General features: G+C 44.1%; 1 protein-coding gene across 7 annotated transcripts in view; it reads left to right on the top strand.

Moving 5' to 3' along the window:
* The window catches only part of BIRC6 (baculoviral IAP repeat containing 6), a 471,996-nt gene that overhangs the window by 201,075 nt on the left and 250,779 nt on the right, over nucleotides 1-20,142 (top strand). For 6 of the 7 annotated variants that reach the window (XM_073557613.1, XM_073557615.1, XM_073557616.1 and 3 more), the window contains exons 32-35: nucleotides 14,621-14,758; nucleotides 15,031-15,158; nucleotides 15,585-15,716; nucleotides 17,066-17,281. In XM_073557613.1, coding sequence (XP_073413714.1) covers nucleotides 14,621-14,758; nucleotides 15,031-15,158; nucleotides 15,585-15,716; nucleotides 17,066-17,281 — 614 coding nt within the window. The remainder of the gene's footprint in view (nucleotides 1-14,620; nucleotides 14,759-15,030; nucleotides 15,159-15,584; nucleotides 15,717-17,065; nucleotides 17,282-20,142) is intronic. The other variant, XM_073557614.1, reaches the window with a different exon arrangement.

The raw sequence follows: 20,142 nt of genomic DNA, 5'->3' as shown, positions 1-20,142 counted from the left end.
CCTGTTGTGAGGGCGTCAGCCCATGTAACAAGCTGCCACATCCCGAGAGACCTGCCCGTACTGCTTAGTCCTCGCCGGTAACTGCAGTCCCACTAATCTGCACCGCTAGCACTGTGCTGTTCTTCCTCTGCTGGATTCCTGTCCACAATCACGATATAGCTGGGTTCTAAACTTCAGGAAACGTTTTGTGGTCTCTGCAACTACTGTGCACTTAAGCCCCATGCAGGAGCTATGGGTGCCCCTTGCACCACTGACTATATCAGGGAGTACTTCCTTACTTAACTACAGTGACCCCTCATAAATTAACTATTTACTATATGGACTCCTACCCTTCTTTATACACTGCTATACCTCAAACTACAATGCACCCCATCTTGTGGCTAAACTCGGGTACTACACTTTCCATATGAAAATATTAGAGAAAACAAGGGCGGGGGCGCAGACATAGGGCTTCACCTGGTATAAATCAATTAAAATATAAAAGTACTCTGGAGTACTCACCCTTTATGGGTTGTGTTCAGACACAACCACTCTCAACGTTTGTTGCAGTCATATAGCTGGTGCAGAGCTCGTGCAGGTGGACAGCGTCCACTAGGTATCATAAGTTGAGGATCCAAGAAAAGCACTTCTGAGCATCCGCGCTGCTTTAGTGATAAGAATTCTTCAGAAATCCATATAAATCTTTCAAGTTCTTTATTATATGTACTACAGAAACTACGCGTTTCGAGGTGACAAACCGTACCTCTTCAGGTTACAGTACAGAGTTGTCAAGAGTTTATAGAGTTATGAGAAAATCTGAGTACACCCTGATTGCACTGTTTGGTTGTACCTAGCAGGACAAAATACATCCTGAGATGAACAACACGTGACAAGTCAGCCGAGCCATTATTTACCGAAAACTACTTCAGAATGCAGAAGCAGAGTGAAAAATAAGTACACCCCATGAATCAATAGCTTTTAGAATCCTCTTTAGCAGCAATAACTTGAAGTTGCATTAATGGTGTACTTAATTTATCACACATAGCTCTGCAGTTTTGGCCTAGTTTAAAAAAAAAAAAACAAAAACTACATTATTTATCTATCATGTTGTTTTCTGAGATTGTATTTCCCTACTTTTAGGACTTTCTATGGACCTGATACTTTATTTTCTCCTGATATGTAAAATATTAGAATTCAAAGTGGATGTACTTAGTTTTTCTTATGACAGTGTGTACAGTGATCTTATAAGATGTATTACATCACAAGCAGCATTTTTCTGCCCTGTATGCAGGTTGTCTTATGAAGCCGCAGGATGGATGTGATGTGAAACCTACCGGCAGAATCACAGACTTTCTCAGAAAGCTCAATAACTGATAAACGGCGGTTGTTCTGCAGCTTATGCCAGCATTGGCCGGATGCTGATGTCAGCCTCTTGCTTCACAAAATGTCCATTTTCACAGGGAGCTAAAATAGAGGAAACAAATTCCATTACATCTGTAAACTCTTTGACCCCAATCTTACAAAGTCCCCAACTCTCATACGTGAATTACAGCACTGGTCTACTTGTATGGGGCATGAGGTCTACCAAGAGATCCAAGATGTGAGAACAAAAATAAAAATAAACTTTTCTAAAATGTTCAAATATCAACTAAATGGTTTTTATATGTAAATGTAAAAATCCTGCGAGCTTCAAGCCAAAAGTTGCTAATCTTTTTGTCTCTTTTGCATGGTGGATCATCTAAGGTTTCCTCTCATCCCACAAATAAGAAGGTGATGACATTTACCAAACTAAGAGAGATTTACCTGAGATATTCCATAACTATATTACAGAAACATGACAGAGGGGGTTTGGATGTCTTTCAGAAACTTAGAGCCATTTTTCTTGGAATTTATTGTTTAATGGGGGAGATAATAGAGAAGTCATGTGTCACCCCGAAACCCATGAAAAGATGTGATACCATATTCTCGAAGACTGTCCTGTTGTACAGATTGTATAGTCGCTCCACCAGCTCCTTCTTTGTTTCCTGGAAGTGGGTAACGTAGATGGAAGTGGGAGAAATAATGTCCTCCAGGAAACAGCTGGGGATGTTACATAGTCGTGTCCTGGGAAAGATAAGGAATCATATATAAATCCACAGGAAACATCTTACCTAATTCATGGCTTTATATAGAGGTAGATGCAACAGACATAACTTACCTCTCCTCTGTAGCGGAGCTCTTCTCACTATCAGTTGGTAAATTACCTGCAAAGAAATATGGAAGAGTGAAAATACTTTTTATAAGGCTCAAATCAGACATGTTAGTATGCAGGTCCGTACTAGAGAGAGGTCTATACATTACATAGTGTAGAGCACTAATAAGGCTATGAATATGGGATCAGACCAGAGCAGAACACGTAGCTGACCAGATCACCAGAAATCCACAGGATCATCCATTGGGATCAAGTTTTTGAAATTATTATGGGGTCCAACAACAACAGGGTCTATAAACTTTCTCAAACGTCTATCCCACCTGTTGCTCATCTAATCTATCCTTATTAATGTTGTATGTGCTCAGTACAAGATCAGAAGTGAATGTGTCCTCGATGGCCGGAGAGTGAACCCTCACATGGTAAGGGTCCGTTCTCTGGGGTCTTCATGTAAAATAAGACTAGATGTCCTATCACCTCATTTCCTGATTCATGGTAGCCTCCATTGGGTTTAATGGAGATGTGGGATTCCATGTGCAGGGCTTTCTCTATTGATGTATATTGGATTTATGAAAAGAGACAAGCAAATGTATTGCACATCTGTAATTGTATAGGGACAACAATGGCCATAAGTTGGTTTGTTCTCCCAATATGGAAGTGTCCCAGACATAGGACCCACACCAATCAAGCATGTGTAAAATAGGATTACCTTTGTAAGGTATCTTTAATTTAACCCCTTAACAACTATGTACGGCGCTCGTCAGTAGAGAATGAATGGAGAGGGTTCAGGAGTTGAGCCCGCCTTTTTCCCGGCAGATGATGGTTGTGTCATTCAGCCATCATCTGCCTCTGCCAGCCGAGAGTGGATTGAAGCTCTGCCTGCTTCTGTTAACCTGTTAAATGCTGCTGTCATTCTCTGACAGTGGCATATACAACACATTTCCCAGGTGGCTCGCTGTTCCAACTCCTGATCAGCGCCCTTGTAATTGTTAGATTTGGAATCTGACCTGTGATAGTACAGAAAACTCATTGTTATTTCTACAATAACATAAACCTGGATTGTGTCTAGAAATGATAACTTACTATTATATGTGAAAGTTCCTCCAGTATTTGATTCGTCATCATCAATACTACTGATGTCATCAGGGCTGTGAAATGAATGTAACAGAATATGAGCCACCATTAGCCATTAATGCCCATCATTGACTATCTAGTAATGGAGGAGATGTAAGTCTTACCAGGTGGAACTGTCCGTATCATCTGAAGATGGTAAAATCAGATCTGTGGGGACAACACAATATAAATCCCTTATTAGACTATTGTAATAGTAAGGACTGAGGCTCAATATCAAATAAATACATTCTAATAAAGTATCCAGTGTACCCCTATATGTACATGGGGTGAAAAATCACATTCAGCTTCGGTAAAACACACTGTACATGACCACAATCAGGAGAAATCCCAAAATCCCATTTCTGGCTGACTTAAGAGCAAATGTATGAATAATGTTACTGACAACATTCTGAAGAGAAATTCTCCCAATATGGAAGTGTCCCAGACATTGTACCCACACCAATAAAGCTTAACTAAAATAGGATTATCCCTTTAATGTATCTTTAATTTAAAAATGCACAGACCCATCAATAATTTGCCTTTAATTGTTACATTTGGAAACTGATCTGTGACCGTATAGAAAGTTCTTTCTACAGCAACCCCGGATGGTATCTAAAAATGATAACTTACTATTATACGTGGAGGCTCCTGCCCTATTGGAATCATCATCATCATTAAGAATGATGTCATCGGAACTGTGGAATAAATGTAACAGGTAATGAGCCACCATTAATCATTAATCCCCATCATGTACTTAGTAATGGAGGAGACGTGTGTCTTACCAGGTGGTACTGTCCGGACCATGATCTGATGGTGGTAAACTCAGATCTGAGGGGCGACACAACATTAATCTCTTATGTGTTCCAAATTATTATGCAAAAAATATTTCCTCATATTTTCTCTAAATTACCTATATGACTTGCAGTCATTGTTGTTTTCCAGTCATCTAATATTCTAGTATAATTGCAATGTTTTTGAACAAACTGCCTATGAAAACAGTATTTTTTTAAAAATAATAAACACTCAAAATGCATGTTCCAAATTATTATGCACAGCAGAGTTTTCAACCTTTTTATTTTTATTTTGAACCAAAAAATTGTCATTTGTGAAATTATAAGCATTATCAGCTTATTACAAGATGAAATCAAACAGTTTTCAAGTCAAAACTTTATTCTAGGTGATGTTACATTTGCACATAGGACTCCTTGTTCGAAAGAAGCTTCTGAACTCTCTCGTCCATTGAATTTGTCAGTTTTTGGATGGTTTGTGCTTCATTTGTTTTGCATGTGGACAGAATACCCCCCCAGAGCTGTTGCTTAGATGTGAACTGCCTCCCGCCATCATAGACACTCCTTTTGATGATGCTCCAGAGGTTCTCAATGGGGTTGAGGTCAGGGGAAGATGGTGGCCACACCATAAGTTGGTCCTCTTTTATGCCCGTAGCAGCCAGAGATGCAGATGTGTTATTTGCAGCATGAGACAGTGCATTATCATGCATGAAAATGATTTTGCTACGGAAAGCACGGTTCTTCCTCTTGAACCATGGCAGGAAGTGCTGTTTTAGAAACTCCACATAGATTATGGAGTTCATCTTTACCCCTTCAGGGATCCTAAAGGGGCCGACAATCTCTCTCCCCATGATTCCAGCCCAAAACATTACTCCACCTCCTCCTTGTTGGCGCCTTAGCCGTGTTTTCATGGGGTGTCCATCAACCAGCCATCCTCCACTCCATCCATCTGGGCCATCGAGCGTTGCACGGCACTCATCGGTGAACAAAACAGTTTGGAAGTCAATCTTCATGTATCGTTGGGCCCACTGGAGCTGTTTCTGCTTGTGTGCAGTGGATAGAGGTGGTCGACAGGATGGCTTACACACAGCTGCAAGCCTCTGAAGGACCCTGCATCTTGTTGTTCGGGGGATGTTGGAGGCACCAGCAGCTTCAAAAACTTGTCTGCTGCTATGACAAGGCATTTTTGCAGCTGCTCTTTTAACCTGACGCAATTGCCTGTTGGAAAGAGTCCTCAATTTTTCCTTATCAGCACGCACACGTGTGTGCTGGGAGTCAGCTACATACTTCTTGATTGTGCGATGATCGCGATGAAGTGTCTTGGCAATGTTGATTGTAGTCATGCCTTGACCTAAATACTCCACAATTTGTTGCTTCTCAGCAGCCGACACATCCTTTTTCTTTCCCATTTTGGCAAAAAATGTAGGCTGCTTAATAATGTCGAACAGCCTTCTTAAGTAGTCTTGCCTTTATTTGGACACACCTGACAAACTAACTTGCACAGGTATCTGCAATTGCTTTCAGTGATATAAAGAGCCCTGACACACATCACCATCAATGAGTTTAAATGACAAACAAAAAAATTCTAACCTTATCACTCCTAAACTCTTTTTACATAATAATTTGGAACACAGTGTAGAATATTGTAATAGCAAATACTGAGGCTCAATATCAAAATAAATAAATCCTAATGAAGTGTCCAGTGTACTCCTATATGTACATGGGGCAAAAAAAAGCCATTCAGCTAGAGTAATCTGCCCTGTACATGGCCACCATGAGAAATCCCCAAATCCCACTTCTGTCTGACTTTATAACTCCTGCATGAATATTCCTGATCAAATGCTGAAAAGAAATGGTTAATATGAGCTCATTTACTGTATGCTTCCAATAGAAATAAATCTAAGCCCTGACCACAATGTGCACGTGATCTGCACCCAATGACTACAATGTAGCATCGATATGTATCCGAGCCTTTTCTATGGATTAGGAGTACAGTACCTGGTAAACTCGGAGCCGGGCCCAAATTTAAGCGAGTGATGTTATCTCTGAAAAAAGAGGATGAATGAACTCATGGAGATCAACATCCAACACTGCGGAGACACCATCACATGTTTCTCAACGCAGTGATTCTAGGGCAATGCCCCCACCCTTATGTGAAATATGTAAATATATGCAAAACACAAGCCGCGGAGAAACCATCACATGTTTCTCAAGGCAAACAATGACTAGCCAGGTCTTTCCCTGGGAGCGAACAACCACGGGAAGGGCAGTCTCCAATGAAGGAAACCACCTATGCCAAAACTTGGTATACATCCACAGACAGCTGTTTTGGGGTATTGCCCCTCATCAATGTCGAGTAGGAAACTGGCCAGTAGGAGCAATGCCTAGTAGAAGACTGTGAAAAATGAGGATGAATGAACTCATGGAGATCAACATCCAACACTGCGGAGACACCATCATATGTTTCTCAACGCAGTGATTCTAGGGCAATGCCCCCACCCTTATGGGTGATGTTATCTCGGCCTGGAGACCTCGGAATTTGCCTCTTTCTTGGATGAGACTGAAAAAATGGCAAACATGTCAGATAGAATCTATAATCATGAACTTCTCCAATCTATAATCTTACTCACTCTAGACACCGATATGAATGTGGTTTCCATTGGCCTGTTCTTATTTCATATACAGAGTATGATGGGTGTACCGGACGCTTATACCGGACGCTTATAGTTAGCTATGGATAGGTGCGGTTGTGACATTTGTGTCTTCATATAATATTATGTATCCTGTACATGGACATATTGTCACAAACATTACAAGTGAGGGCATTCTTTACTCTGCAGACATGATCCAAATTATCACCCCATCTACGCAGAGCTATATTTTTGGTCCCACTATCTTTTTCTTGAAATTTTATCCCAAATATTTTTTAGTAATTTAAGAACATAAAATGATACCTGATGGAAGTCGTCATCATCGCTGCTGTCCTCGCTGTCAGAGAGAACTATAATTCGCTTTAATAGATTTTTTCGCATCATATTAGCACAAGTCACTCACAACACTCCTCTCTCCACAAACGCCAACAAAAACCCTCAACGGAACCCTGGATGACGGAGCGTTCCATTGCATCCAGCCATTTGTGACGTCATTTAGAACGCTGTAGTTGTTTGCTTTTTTTTGTATTTTACAACTTTGCTTAATTATACAAAACATACTGTACAAATACAAAAAAAGGAAACCAGATAAAAACAGCAATCTTCCTAATTGCTTCAATCCCGACCTTTTTCCAATTGTTCAGAAAAATATAATAAAAAAACCCCCACATAAATCAACATAAAAAAAATAAAGAAACCCCACTAATGTTTAAAGCTGTTGATTATCCCTTTCCCCGTGTTTTAATGCTCTCCACTACATTTTTTATTCCAATTGTTCTCCTAATTTTCAAAATTCTCTGAGGAGCAAAACCAGACACTGCATATTTTATAACTCTTAAGTAATTGCTTCTCTTGTGTTATACTCCATTTTTTCCTTATCCATTTCCTAACCAAATCCACTCTTGCTATATAAAGCCGCCTACTTAAGACTCTTCATCCTCATTTCATCTCTTCCGTCCCAAAGAGCAGTTTTACAATTGTTGACTTGATCTCAATGGAGATCTGAGTCCCCGGTTTCCAATCTGTATCTTCATACTCTCTGATAAATGTATCAAATCTGCCCATGTTTCTTAAGGGCCTGTCACACTAAGAGATATCGCTAGCAATATCGCTATAACTAGTGACGTTATAGCGATATTGCTAGCGATATCTCTGTGTCTGATACTTAACTACGACCGGCTCCCCCGCTGGTTATCGCTGATCGCGCGAGAACTTCCTTGACCGTTTCTCGTCGTCAGCTTCCTCTGGCGCTTCCTGCTGTGAGGACGAGCGACGCGTGGAGCCGGGCGGGAGGACGCAGGATCGCCTGGTGTGACAGGTAAGTAGCGATCCCCGTCCCCAGCGATGTCGCTAGTGAGATCTGCCTATGTGGCAGCTCACTAGCGACCACTTAGCGATGTACCAGCGATCCTGACCGCGTCATATCGCTGGTCGGGATCGCTGGTACATCGCTAAGTGTGACAGTATCTTTACACAGTTTGCAAGTATTGTCCGCTTTCTTGTTGATTCTGTAATGCTTGGTGAAAATAACGGGACCAATGGATCAATTGGGTTAATTTATGAATTTATTGATTGACATCCCACTTATGTTTATAAACACACACACATATATATATATATATATATATATATATATATATACTAATATTTACTCCATATATTAATCTTACTCTCAAAGAGTAAAATTATACATGTAATTTCCAGTTATTAGTGTATAAATGTATTTATTACATTATAGCATATTGTATTTTATATACAAGGTTGTTATTATTATTATTGTTATTATTAGATTTTTTCCATGTGGCAAACAATCAATAAGTAATCCATTCCTCTGAGTGTTGATGTGAAAGTTATTTGATTCTTTCATACTCTTCACCGCTTGTTGAATCTGACAATATCTAAAATCGTGAACTCTAATTAAAAGGGGTTGTCCCACAAGCAAAGTTCATTTTAATCTATAGATCTCAGAATAGCAATAATTTCCACAATTGGATGTGTTAAAAAAAAAAAAAAAAAATGTCCCTGTGCTGAGATAATCCTATAAATGTGCCCATGCTGTGTGCTGTGTAATGGCTGTGTCTGACCGTGTAGGAACATGGTCTGATCATACCACAGCTCCTGGGCAGGAGAGGAAGCAAAAGAGTATACAGACATTACAGTACATCGTAAATTCTTTCTTTGAGGTAAATCTTTTTTTTTTTAAAAAAAAAATAGGCAGGGAAATGCTTTATCTCACAAAAAAAAATTAGCAGTGATCCCATGCTTTAGTGTTTGTATACTCTTTTGCTCCCCCCTGCCGAGGAGCTGTGGTATGATCAGACCATGTTCCTGTACGGTCAGACACAGCCATTACACAGCAGGGGCACATTTATAAGATTATCTCAGCACAGAAACATTTTTTTTTTAAAAATCCAATTGTGGAACTTACTATTATTCCCAGATCTACTGATCTGGGAATAATAAGTCTGATATTAAATCTGATAAGTCTGGTCTAATTGTATTGATTAAGGGAGCTTTGGTATTGTGGTAGCTCAAAGGCCCTTAGGATAGAATAGTGAACAGACATTGAGAGTCAGGGTATACAAATGGGCTTTGATTCAGTGAGAGACAGCCAGAACTTATAGACTACTATTGGCCAATCATTAATGATAGGCGTAACACACTGGGTAGTAAAGATAGCCTGAAGGCAGTACTGTAAACTGACCAATTGGATAGTTAGAGATAAGCCCGAGTAGTCAGAAGGTGTGGAAAAGCCCCTGTGGAGCAACTCACACTCAGGGCCCCGAGCGCGGCTGAAGGAGAAACTGCGACCATCCGGTACCTGACACGAGCGTGTATGACCTACCTGAAAGTGGAGTATCCACTTATGCAACTGCCGAGATTCACCCTGTGGTACTGAGATCCACTCCATTTGTACGTGGTAGATTTTTTGTTTAACTGTTAACAGACCACAGATGTTATTGACCATGAAAAATGCAGCAGAAGGTGCTTCTGACTCACCTGAAGGCGGCCTGTAACCGCAGCTGGAGCCCACCAGAATTGATAAATACCGGACACTTCTCACTGAGTGGTAATTAGACGGGAGCTTAAGGTCCCGTTACATTTGGCGATCCCGACAACGATACGACCCGGTCAGGATCGCTGCTGGTGCATCGCTAAATGGTCGCTAGTGAGCTGCCAAACAGGCATATCTCACCAGCGATGCAGCAGCGGTCGGCGGTTGTTAATTACCTGTTAGACGGCAGCTCTGATGACGTCTTCTGCCCGTGTCCATGCGTCGCTCGTCAGCGCCAGCAAGAAGCCGACGACGAGAAAATGGACCAGGACGATCTCGCGCAATCAGCGATATCCAACGGGGGGTGGGAGTGGGGGGCGGTCAGAGGTGTCACATGTAGCGAGATCGCTAGCGATATCGCTGTTGCGTCACAAAATCGGTGACGCGTTAGCGATATCGCTATGTGTAAAAGGCCCTTTAGGCAGATAGTGCAAAAGACCCTGAGGAGCGTTATAGAGGGCGCCTCTGACTCACCTGACAATGGGATAGAAGAGCCGGACCGATGCAGCCAATCAGCCTCGTGTACGTTTGAGCCACAGGAAAGACTGCATATATTGACTGAACATGTCTGGTAGAGGACTATCTAAGTTCTGGATAACGGATATAGTACTGCTGCAATAGAACGTGAGGTATATGAAGGCGAGTGCGTGTGATTCACCCGAATACGGTACAGAGCACCAGTACCACTGCAGCAGTCAACCCAAGACACATCTGATCCACTGAAATAGCACCGTCTCAAACTACTGTACCTGGCTGGTGGTGCGTCTGATTCCTGGATAGTGGATAGAGCACAGCTGCAATCTGCTCTCGGTATCCTGTGACGAAATCAGCATCTAGAGGAACCGGAGAAGGGTATAGGAGAGAGCCAAATAGGCAGAATAACAGCTTCACGTGTAGTAAGCCGCACCACGCAGTCTGTCCTGAAGTATGTTCTAACCTGTCATTTTTCCTGACTGTAGAACAGTAGAGTTTGGTCTCCTTCTGATTCCAAGCCTACTCTCTGTTGTGTGCCTAGGTTCAAACCCTTGGACCTGCAACTTGTGGTCAGCTTCTTTATATTATACACTGAGCCACAGCAGACATTGCTGGGTAACACGGACTTCTATCCAGCTGGAAGTCAGGCCCAAACACTGCAGTCGTGAAGAGCAGCTCCGCTCTCTACTCAGTATCTGGAAGGGGACTGCACTTAGATGCAGGGCGAGTGCTTGTGAGCAGGAGATATGGAAGCATTTGATATGCCAGGGCTCTAGCATCTTTGTTTGTAGAGCAATGGCCAAGCCTTGCTCTGCTGAAAATCAAGGCACAGATCTGCAATAACAGAAATCACAACAGCTATGTGACGTAACAGAAAAATTCTACAGAGCAAACGGCAGGACTCATAGCCCATCTCCCTGTGGAGGGTGCAGAGTGTGGGGTGACTGCACGGGTCTAAAGCATTTATTACACCAGAGACTGCACAGTTGTAGAGCGACTGCCCGGCTCTAGAGCACTTATTACACCGGTGACTGCACGGTTGCAGAGCACCTATTATACCAGTGACTGCCCGGTTCTAGAGTATCTATTACACCAGTGACTGCACGGCTCAAGAGTACTTATTACATCGGTGACTGCACAGTTGTTGCACCAGCATCATCAGGAAGGCCTCAGCAGTTGCTGAGCCTGCAGGTAGTGTTGTCCCGCTGTGCCTGGCTTATACGTCACACCCTGCCTGTTACCTGGAGCAAGCGCTGCCTTCTGAGACCAGGTGCCGGGAGATCTGCCATTCTGTAGGGCTACTTGCGCTGAAGATGTAGGTACCGTAAGGAGACTGCCACCATCCGGATCCAAAAGCCGGAAAAAGAGGGACCCCAAGATGAATGACAGGGACTGAGATGGTAAAAGCGCTCTGAGACTGGAAGAGGGAGGCAGGGTTAACCGCGTGACCCAGGGGGAGAAAGATGGAGACGGTCGCAGCATGACTGTGGAGGCCATGAGGAGTGGACGGAGCTATCCGGCGGGGTGTAGAAAAAGGAAGTGAGGGAGAGATGGGCGGGAGAAAAGCCTGCCCAAAGTACTGAAAAGACAGGGCGGAGCCAAGCCGAGTGAATGGAAGTCGGGGACTAGATTAGAACCGGTGACCGCCGAAGCAGGGGGGAGCGGCGCCGGGGTCTCCACAGCGGTGCAAAAGTAAGCCCCGGGTCCAGACTGCAGAGGAGCCACATACTCAGGAAGCCCCTGTGCCCCATATCTCCAGACCCCCCCCCAAAAAAAAAAAAAAAAAAAAAATCCATGTGGAGCAGCGTTGAGTCCCGAAAACGCCGCAGAAAGGAGAAAGGTATGCCCGGAGCCCTCAGAATTAAAGGGGACATACCTCCCAAATGGCCCCATTGAATAAAGGAAAAGGATTTTTTTTTTCTTCTATATATCCTCTTCCCTGGTCTTCTCACTTGCTTGCTCGGGTCTTCCAGCACCTGGGGGCAAAGGGAAGGGAGAGAGAGTACCTCCCCATCCATGAAGAACGGACGTCCAAAATCCGTATTGCGTGACGTCTGCGTCTCCTCAAACAGACAGGCTCTGATAGGCGAGTGGGTAGGGGGACGGAGGCTGAACCTGGTACGGATCACATAACACGCTTCTGAGTTGGGGGCTGGGATCCTGCCGAACAGACCTATGTGGTTACCGGGTGGCAGTACACGCCGTATTCATAGTCTCTGCGTGGGAGTACAGTACTGACCGTTCGCACTGCATCCCTCCGGGTACCTGAAAGAAAACGACGCACACTGAGGTAGATAAGGGTCTAGTGAAGGACCTGTGTCCATCTCATACTTGACACTATGCTAAACTGAATATCCTAGTTCCTGTCGGGGCGGTGTACACTGCGGTGGAGGAACTAACTTTTTTCTGCATAGTCAGCCTTAGTGGCAGCATAGCGTACACCCATGGTTTCCTGTGTCCCCCAATGAAGCGATCGAGAGAGCTTAATCTGCTTGTGAATAACCAAATCATTATTACTTACCAGTAGTGATGAGCGAGCATGCTCGGATATAGTGTTATCTGAGTATCGTGGGTGCTCGAGTAATATGTTTGAGTCCCTGGGGTGCATAATTCGCTGCTGTTGCAGCCGCAACACATGCGTGGAGTGTCTGTTAGTTAAGCAATCCCCGCATGTGTTGCGACTGTTGAACAGCCTGAACAGCCGTGAATCATGCACCCCGGGGACTTGTACATCCACGATTATCAGATAACACCCGAGCATGTTCGGATAACACTATATCTGAGCACACTCACTCATCGCTACTTACTAAGGCTGGTTTCACACTTGCGTTGTGCAGAGGGCTGCGTAGTTCCTCCGTTAAGCCCTGCCCACTGCCACACCTCTTCCATTCAGCTCCGTCTACGTTGGCATGCGTCCTGCATAGTGCATATCTATCTTTAACATTGGGTACGCAGGCCATGTGAATGTATGCGGATGCCTCAGCCTGCGTCGTTTTGACGCTGCGCTGAATGCAACAAAATGCATCCGCATACATTCACATGGCCTGTGTACCCAATGTTAAAGAAGGGTAGGCAGGACGCATGCCGACGTAGGGGGAGCTGAATGGAAGAGGTGCCGCAGTGGGCGTGGCTTAACGGAGGAACTACGCAGCCCTCCGCTGCTCTGCCCAACGCAAGTGTGAAACCAGCCTAACTGCAGCCGTTTCTTTTCTTTGACATAGGTGCCACAGTGACATTCCACCTACAGCATGAGACTGCTGCAGCCAATCACTGGGCTCAGCAGTCATGCTGAAATAGATATTACTAGACTGCTGAGCCTGACGATCATTCATATCCACATCTAGGCATTGTTGCAAGTGCAACTATAGGCAACAAAAGCTTGATTAGTTTCAAAATATCAAAATCAACACTAGACATTTTACTGTGAATTTGGACAGCAATTTTAAAAGGAACCTGTAGTTACGCACTGTGATCCAAAGTTGGCACACCAATAAGTTATCTAACCATCATTACATACTTATAGGAGTTTTCCAATACTTATAATGCGCTTTACAAATATCTTATCCCCAATCACTTTTCTAATTAGCTTTAGTAGCCTTTTTCAGGGAGCGCGTGCTGGGGTCTCTTACCACAGCTACTGTCACCGCTGTTCCTTTATGTTGTGCTCTTTCAGGGGGTAATGGAGAATTCACCGTAGCTTCAGTAGCCGCCACATTTTTGATATCTGCCCACACCTTAAATAGCCACCTGCTTCATTCGTGGCCCCCATCACTTCTGTTCCTGCCACCTGCAACTTTAGTGACCGCTGACACTGCGCCCTGCTGCTGACACAACCGTCTTTTTTTTCTTAAATGAGATTTCCTCAGGGTGGTGATAAAAGCTGCTGGGAATTGATAGCAGGGCCATCCTCCAGTGATGTCTTACTTGAGACTCCCCTCAAACGATACATCACAGGATAGAAATTACTAAAAAAAAATGGTAGATTTAGGGATTAGCTGTTCATGGAACAAAAGTATGGAATTTTATAGTGAAACAAATTAAGTCACTAGGAAATTTATAAAAGGCATTATAGGTATTGGACTACCTCTTCAAAGAAAATGGGTTAGACTGCTGTGCCAGTGTTTCACTGGCTTCTTCTGAGGCACAATCACGGTTGAATGCTACCACAATAAGCCATTCATCTCCAGTGATTGGCATTTTCACCATCTGCATCAAGTGTTTTTTTTTCAGCAATTTTCTTATAGAATGGATGAAAAACAAATACACCCTTATACATGTTAAAAAGTCACATAATTAGACTTTATTTGTACAACTAAACACTACAAGGGTGTGACAAACCATATGCTATTATAATGCATGTATTTTTCCATAGGGGTCCTAGACATTCCTATGATTAGCTGGGTGGTCATGCTGGTTTCTCGTTTGCTGGATTATGTCGCCACCGTAGAGGATGAAGCTGCAGCCTCCAAAAAACCTTTAAATGGCAAAGATCGGGAGAGGTTCCTCTCAGGTATTTGGGAGGGGGGTGATAATGCTTAAATATCTTGCGTTTTGCCTTCAGAGTACATAGGTTATGACCAAGTTTTGGATTTTGGACCTCTTTCCTGTTCTGCTTATTGATAAGATGTAATAAGGATAACCATTTTCATTTCTGCTTGTTATGGAGAGAATTTCATTTTTATAGGAAGTTTGTCTGTGTTGTTGGAGAACTTATGATAATAACTTGTTTCAAGAAGTTGTGGCCAATTGGAAGCTATAGCCATTGAATTTTGTCTTCTACAGGCAATCAGTGGAGTTTTATAAATAATAGTCTGCACACACAAAGCCTGAACAGGTCAAGCAAAGGAAGCAGCAGCTTGGATAGGCTTTACTCTAGGAAGATCAGGAAACAGCTTGTTCACCACAAGCAGGTAATCTGTATGGTGTGGAATATACATTGTATGTTTAAGGCCTGTCTCATCCAGTGTGGACTGGATGTGGCCGCAGCTAATGTTTACGTGCAGCTCCTGGAGTCAGTCATCGTTCACACATGTAAGGTTTTGCAACATTTTTGAAATTGTAGAAAAGGATTTGTCATTATATAAAAAAGTGGACACTGCCTAACTGACAATTTAACATATCTGGCACGCTCAGCACTATGGTCTGTTTTTGATGCCCATTGAAGCGATATTGAAATCCGCAATATATCAAAAGAAATGCAAATCCGTGGCACTTTAACATGTTGCCCAGTTTTTTTGCTGTAACATCTGATGCGGACTATTCAGACAATGCGTGGGATCACTAGTGTACCTGGCAAAAGTTATTTATATCATTTAATAAATTAACTTTCCTTCTAGCAACTTAACCTACTAAAGGCGAAACAGAAGGCTTTAGTAGAGCAAATTGAAAAAGAGAAAATACAGAGCAACAAAGGATCTTCATACAAACTACTGGTGGAACAAGCAAAGCTTAAACAGGCTACTTCTAAGGTGAGCAGGTATTCTGGCTTCTACCTCCCAGCTAATGCTAGCTTGTCACTAGCCCTTCATGCTGATAGGACTTTGTGTCAAGAAAATGGCTACAAAGCATTAAGCGTAACCATACTTTCAAGTAACTTTTCAGAATAAGCTGTCCTGTGTGTGGACCTGAGGAATTCCCTAGAGGTAGTAATGGCAGATACTGTAACAGCATTTAAAAAAGCTTTTTTTTCACAGTGGTTGGCACGTTCAGGAGACCTGGGGAGAGGGAACGAAAGAGCTGGTCAAAAATGGCATGCAAACACCAAAAGTCGCAATGTTGTAGTGCAGCTTTGAATTGTGCCAATAATTGACTCTTAGGCTGTGTGCCCACGATGCGATTTTTTGCCGCGATTTTCGGAGCGAAAACGTTTAAAAATCTTGTACAGAATGGCCCCCCCATGCATTCCTTTGGCATTCCGAACATGCTGTGCTAATGCTGCGCTTTTTTACGCGGCGGAATCGCATCGCGGAAATAATCGCATTCTTTTGTGCGGAATCGCAAAGAATTGCCGCGATTCTGCACCCATAGGAATGCATGAGAATCGCTTACTTCCCGCATGTTTTCTATGCCCACCATGCGGGAAGTTAAGCGTCTCATGTGCGGTTGGTACCCACGGTGTGGAGGAGAGGAGACTGTCCTCCAGGCCCTGGGTACCATACCCCTGTAAAAAAAAGAATAAAAAATCAGGGTATATTTACCTTCCGACGTCCCGCGCTGCATTCCCGGGCCACAGCGTTCCCAGTAATGCCTTGCGGCAAGGTCCTGTGATGACGTAGTCTCGCGTGACTCTAGCGGTCTCGCGAGATCGCTATAGTAACGCGAGACCAACGTCATCACAGGTCTCGCATAGGCGGCCTCAATAGTAAAAAGCTGGTCACACTCGTCAAACACTGTTTGACGAGTGTGACCAACCTGTCAATCACTTTCCAAGCGATGCTTCAAATCGCTTGGAAAGTGCTTGAGAAAATCGCGGCAAAATCGCAAACAGAATCGCGATGAAATCGCGCGGAAAAAAACGCGCGATTTCTGAGGAGTCCGGTTTTCATTGTGCGTTTTAAAACGCTATGTGGGCCCATAGCCTTAAGTTTTTCACGGCAGAATACTGGTAAAAGCTTTGATGAATAGGGCCCGTAATCCAAAGAAAACCATGGACGTGTGAACTTTCCTATAAACAGTAATGTGTACTTGGTTTTTCTGTGGAAAAACACAGACATAAAACATTTAAATGAAAAGACGCTTTCTTAGAGCCCTAGATTACATATTTGCTGGTTTTGTGAACCTACAATTAATCTTTGATTTATTTGTTTCACTTCCACAGCACTTTAAAGACTTGATACGTCTGCGTCGCACTGCTGAATGGCCGCGGTCTGCTCAAGACACAGAAATATCTGCAACGAAAGAGAGCCCAGAAATTGAGCCTCTGCCTTTCACGTTGGCACATGAGCGTTGTATTTCTGTTGTGCAGAAACTAGCTCTTTTCCTCCTATCTATGGACTTCACTTGTCACGCTGATCTGCTGCTGTTTGTCTGCAAGGTACCAGTATTGAAAATGAATTCTGCTAATACAATATCAATTAATTTGGACACATTTATAGTACATATTGCTTCATGATGCGGAGCCATGCTAATAATCAAAGTTGATGAACAATTAATCTAAATGGTACTTTCTCTTTTGAATACCAAATCACCTATAAATCAGTTCTACATATAGAATGATTCTTTTCTTACTGATTCTAGGTTACTGCCTACATTCACCATCTGGTGCACAAGCAATCAAAGTAGGCAGTAAATCACTCTGCTTTGGCCAGGACATCTAAAAGTTTGTGCACCCCTAGTCAAAATGACAAATAAAATAAAAAGCATTAAAGGGAACCTGTGACCTATTTTTTCGACTATCAGCTGCCGACACCGCTATCAGGGGCTTATCTTCAGAATTCTGTAAATGCTGTAGATAAGCCCCCGATGTAACCTGAAAGAGAAAAAAATCGAGTTATATTAAACTCACCCAGGGGCATTCCGGGTCCGGTTTGGGTCCAATGGTTGTCGCGGTCCAGCCCGACGCCTCTCATCTTCTAACAATGACGTCCTCTTCTTTGCCCTATTGGGGGCAGAGCAGAGTACTGCAGTGCGCAGGCGTCAGGAAAGGTCAGAGAGGTTCGGCGCCTGCGCACTGCATGACACTGCTCTTCCCTCAACAGGGCAAAAAAAATAGGTGACAGGTTCCCCTTAAAGCGAACCTGATCGCGGGTCACCATTGTGTCGGCATGACAACCTAAGGTCTCTGGAAGACCTCTATGGTTGTCAGTGCTGGCTTGCTATGAGCGCCACCCAGTAGTCGGCACTCATAGCAAGTGAGTAAATCTGCTATATAGAGGCGATCTGACATTGCCTCTATGTAGCACAGCTGATCGAGTTGTGGCATCTTCTGGCTGCCTGTGGAGACTATTGAAGCATGCCAAAAGTAAAAAAAAAAAAAAAAAAGTTTTTAAAAATATAATAAAAAACATAAGTTTAAATCACCCCCCTTTCGTCCCAATCAAAATAAAATAAAATCAAGCATACACATATTGGTATCACTGCGTTCAGAATCGCCCGATCTATCAATAAAAAAAAGATTAACCTAATCGCTGAATGGCGTAGCAAGAAAAAAAATTCAAAACGACATTAAAATGTAGTAACGGGCGATCAAAATATCGTATCTGTACCAAAATGGTATAATCAAAAACCTCAGCTCGGCGCACAAAAAATAAGCCCGCACCCAACCCGAGATCATGAAAAATGGAGATGCTACGAGTATCGGAAAATGGCGCAATTTTTTATTTACCATATATACTCGCGTATAAGACGAGATTTTCAGCCCATTTTTTGGGCATAAAGTCCCCCTCTCGGCTTATACGCCAAGTCATATACGCCAGGGGTTCGGCAGAGGAGGGAGAACGGGGGTGTCAGAACATACTTACCCCCTCCTGGCGCGTCTCTGCAGCCCCCCTGCTACTCCCACGGTCTCAGGCTCCTTCCTTCAGCGGTTTCGTGGTACCACTCATTAAAGTCATGAATATGCGCATATTCATGACTTTATTGAGCGGTGCCACGTGACCGCTGAAGGAAGCAATAGCTGCCGGAGAAGCGGGGCTGCAGACACCGCGCCAGGAAGGAGGTAAGTATAAGCGATATTCACCTGTCCCCGGTCGACCGCTGCGCGCCGCTCTGTCCTCCGCGTCCTCTGTCAGTGACGTTTAGGCCTGAACATCACTGACTGAGAACCCGGCAGACAGAGCGATGCGCATCGATGGATCGGGGACAGGTGAATATCACTGGGGCCCTGAGCCAGCGGTGATACCGGCACCTGTCCCCCATAGCGCGCCGGTGTCCCCGCCTGTTCAGGACACTGGCACCTGGCCCCCAACGACGAGAGGCGAGTATTTCATTTTTTTTTTTTCATTAGCGGCAGCATATGGGGCATATTCTATGGAGTATCTTATGGGGGCATAATCTATGGAGCATCTTATGGGGCAGCATATGGGGGTATAATGTATGAAGCATTTTATGGGGCCATTATTAACCTTTGTGCAGCATTATATGGGGTGTATTTTGTGTGGAGCATCTTATGGGGCCATCATGAACTGTATGAAGCATTATATGGGGCTCCTGATTCAATTCAATATAGATATTCAAAAACATTTAACCTACTGATGTCTCAATTAATTTTACATTTCTTGGTATCTATTTTTATTTTTGAAATTTACTAGTAGCTGCTGCTTATACGCGAATCAGTAAGTTTTTCCCTTCACCCATGAATGCACACCTGAGAGAGGGATCCACCCCGCCAGGACAGGAACCTACCGAGATATAAGGGGCGGCACCTCTCCCCCTCTTCAGTTGGGTCCCTGTCCTGGAAGGAATCCCACTGTCAGCGGTGCCTGTCATGGGCGAAGGAAAAAAAAAATTAGGACCCAGGCCCGTCCCGGCGCTGGAAGAACAGGTGCCTTACCTGTAGCGCCGGCCGTCGGGTGCTGGAGGCACAGTCCCCAGGGTCCTCCGGAGCTCCGGGTTCGTGTGGGCGCAGGTGGGATCCCAGTGGCTCCTGGAAGCCCCCACCGCGGCGCCCTCCCCTCGCGCACGAACGCATCTCGATCCCCGAGGCATCTGGCAGGGGACAGACGCGGGCGTCTTCCGGCCACTGACGTCAGCGGCGCAGAGGATTGTGGGTGCGCCGGCTGACGTCAGCAGAAGGCGACGGTGTCATGGCGCCGGGTGCAATGCCGGCTTTCTGAAGCGGTTGGCCGGCGGTCGCAGGGGGGAGGGGTGAAGACACCCACCAGGACGGAGGCCACATTTAAGGCCGGTTTCACACTAGCGCATTTTCAACGCGCGCACGGCCGGGGGTAGCTCCGC

This window comes from Dendrobates tinctorius, unplaced genomic scaffold (genome assembly GCF_039654945.1).
Source record: "Dendrobates tinctorius isolate UK_male_01 unplaced genomic scaffold, ASM3965494v1 ptg000250l, whole genome shotgun sequence".
NCBI lineage: Eukaryota > Metazoa > Chordata > Amphibia > Anura > Dendrobatidae > Dendrobates > Dendrobates tinctorius.
This window is presented reverse-complemented; position numbering and strand designations above follow the sequence as displayed.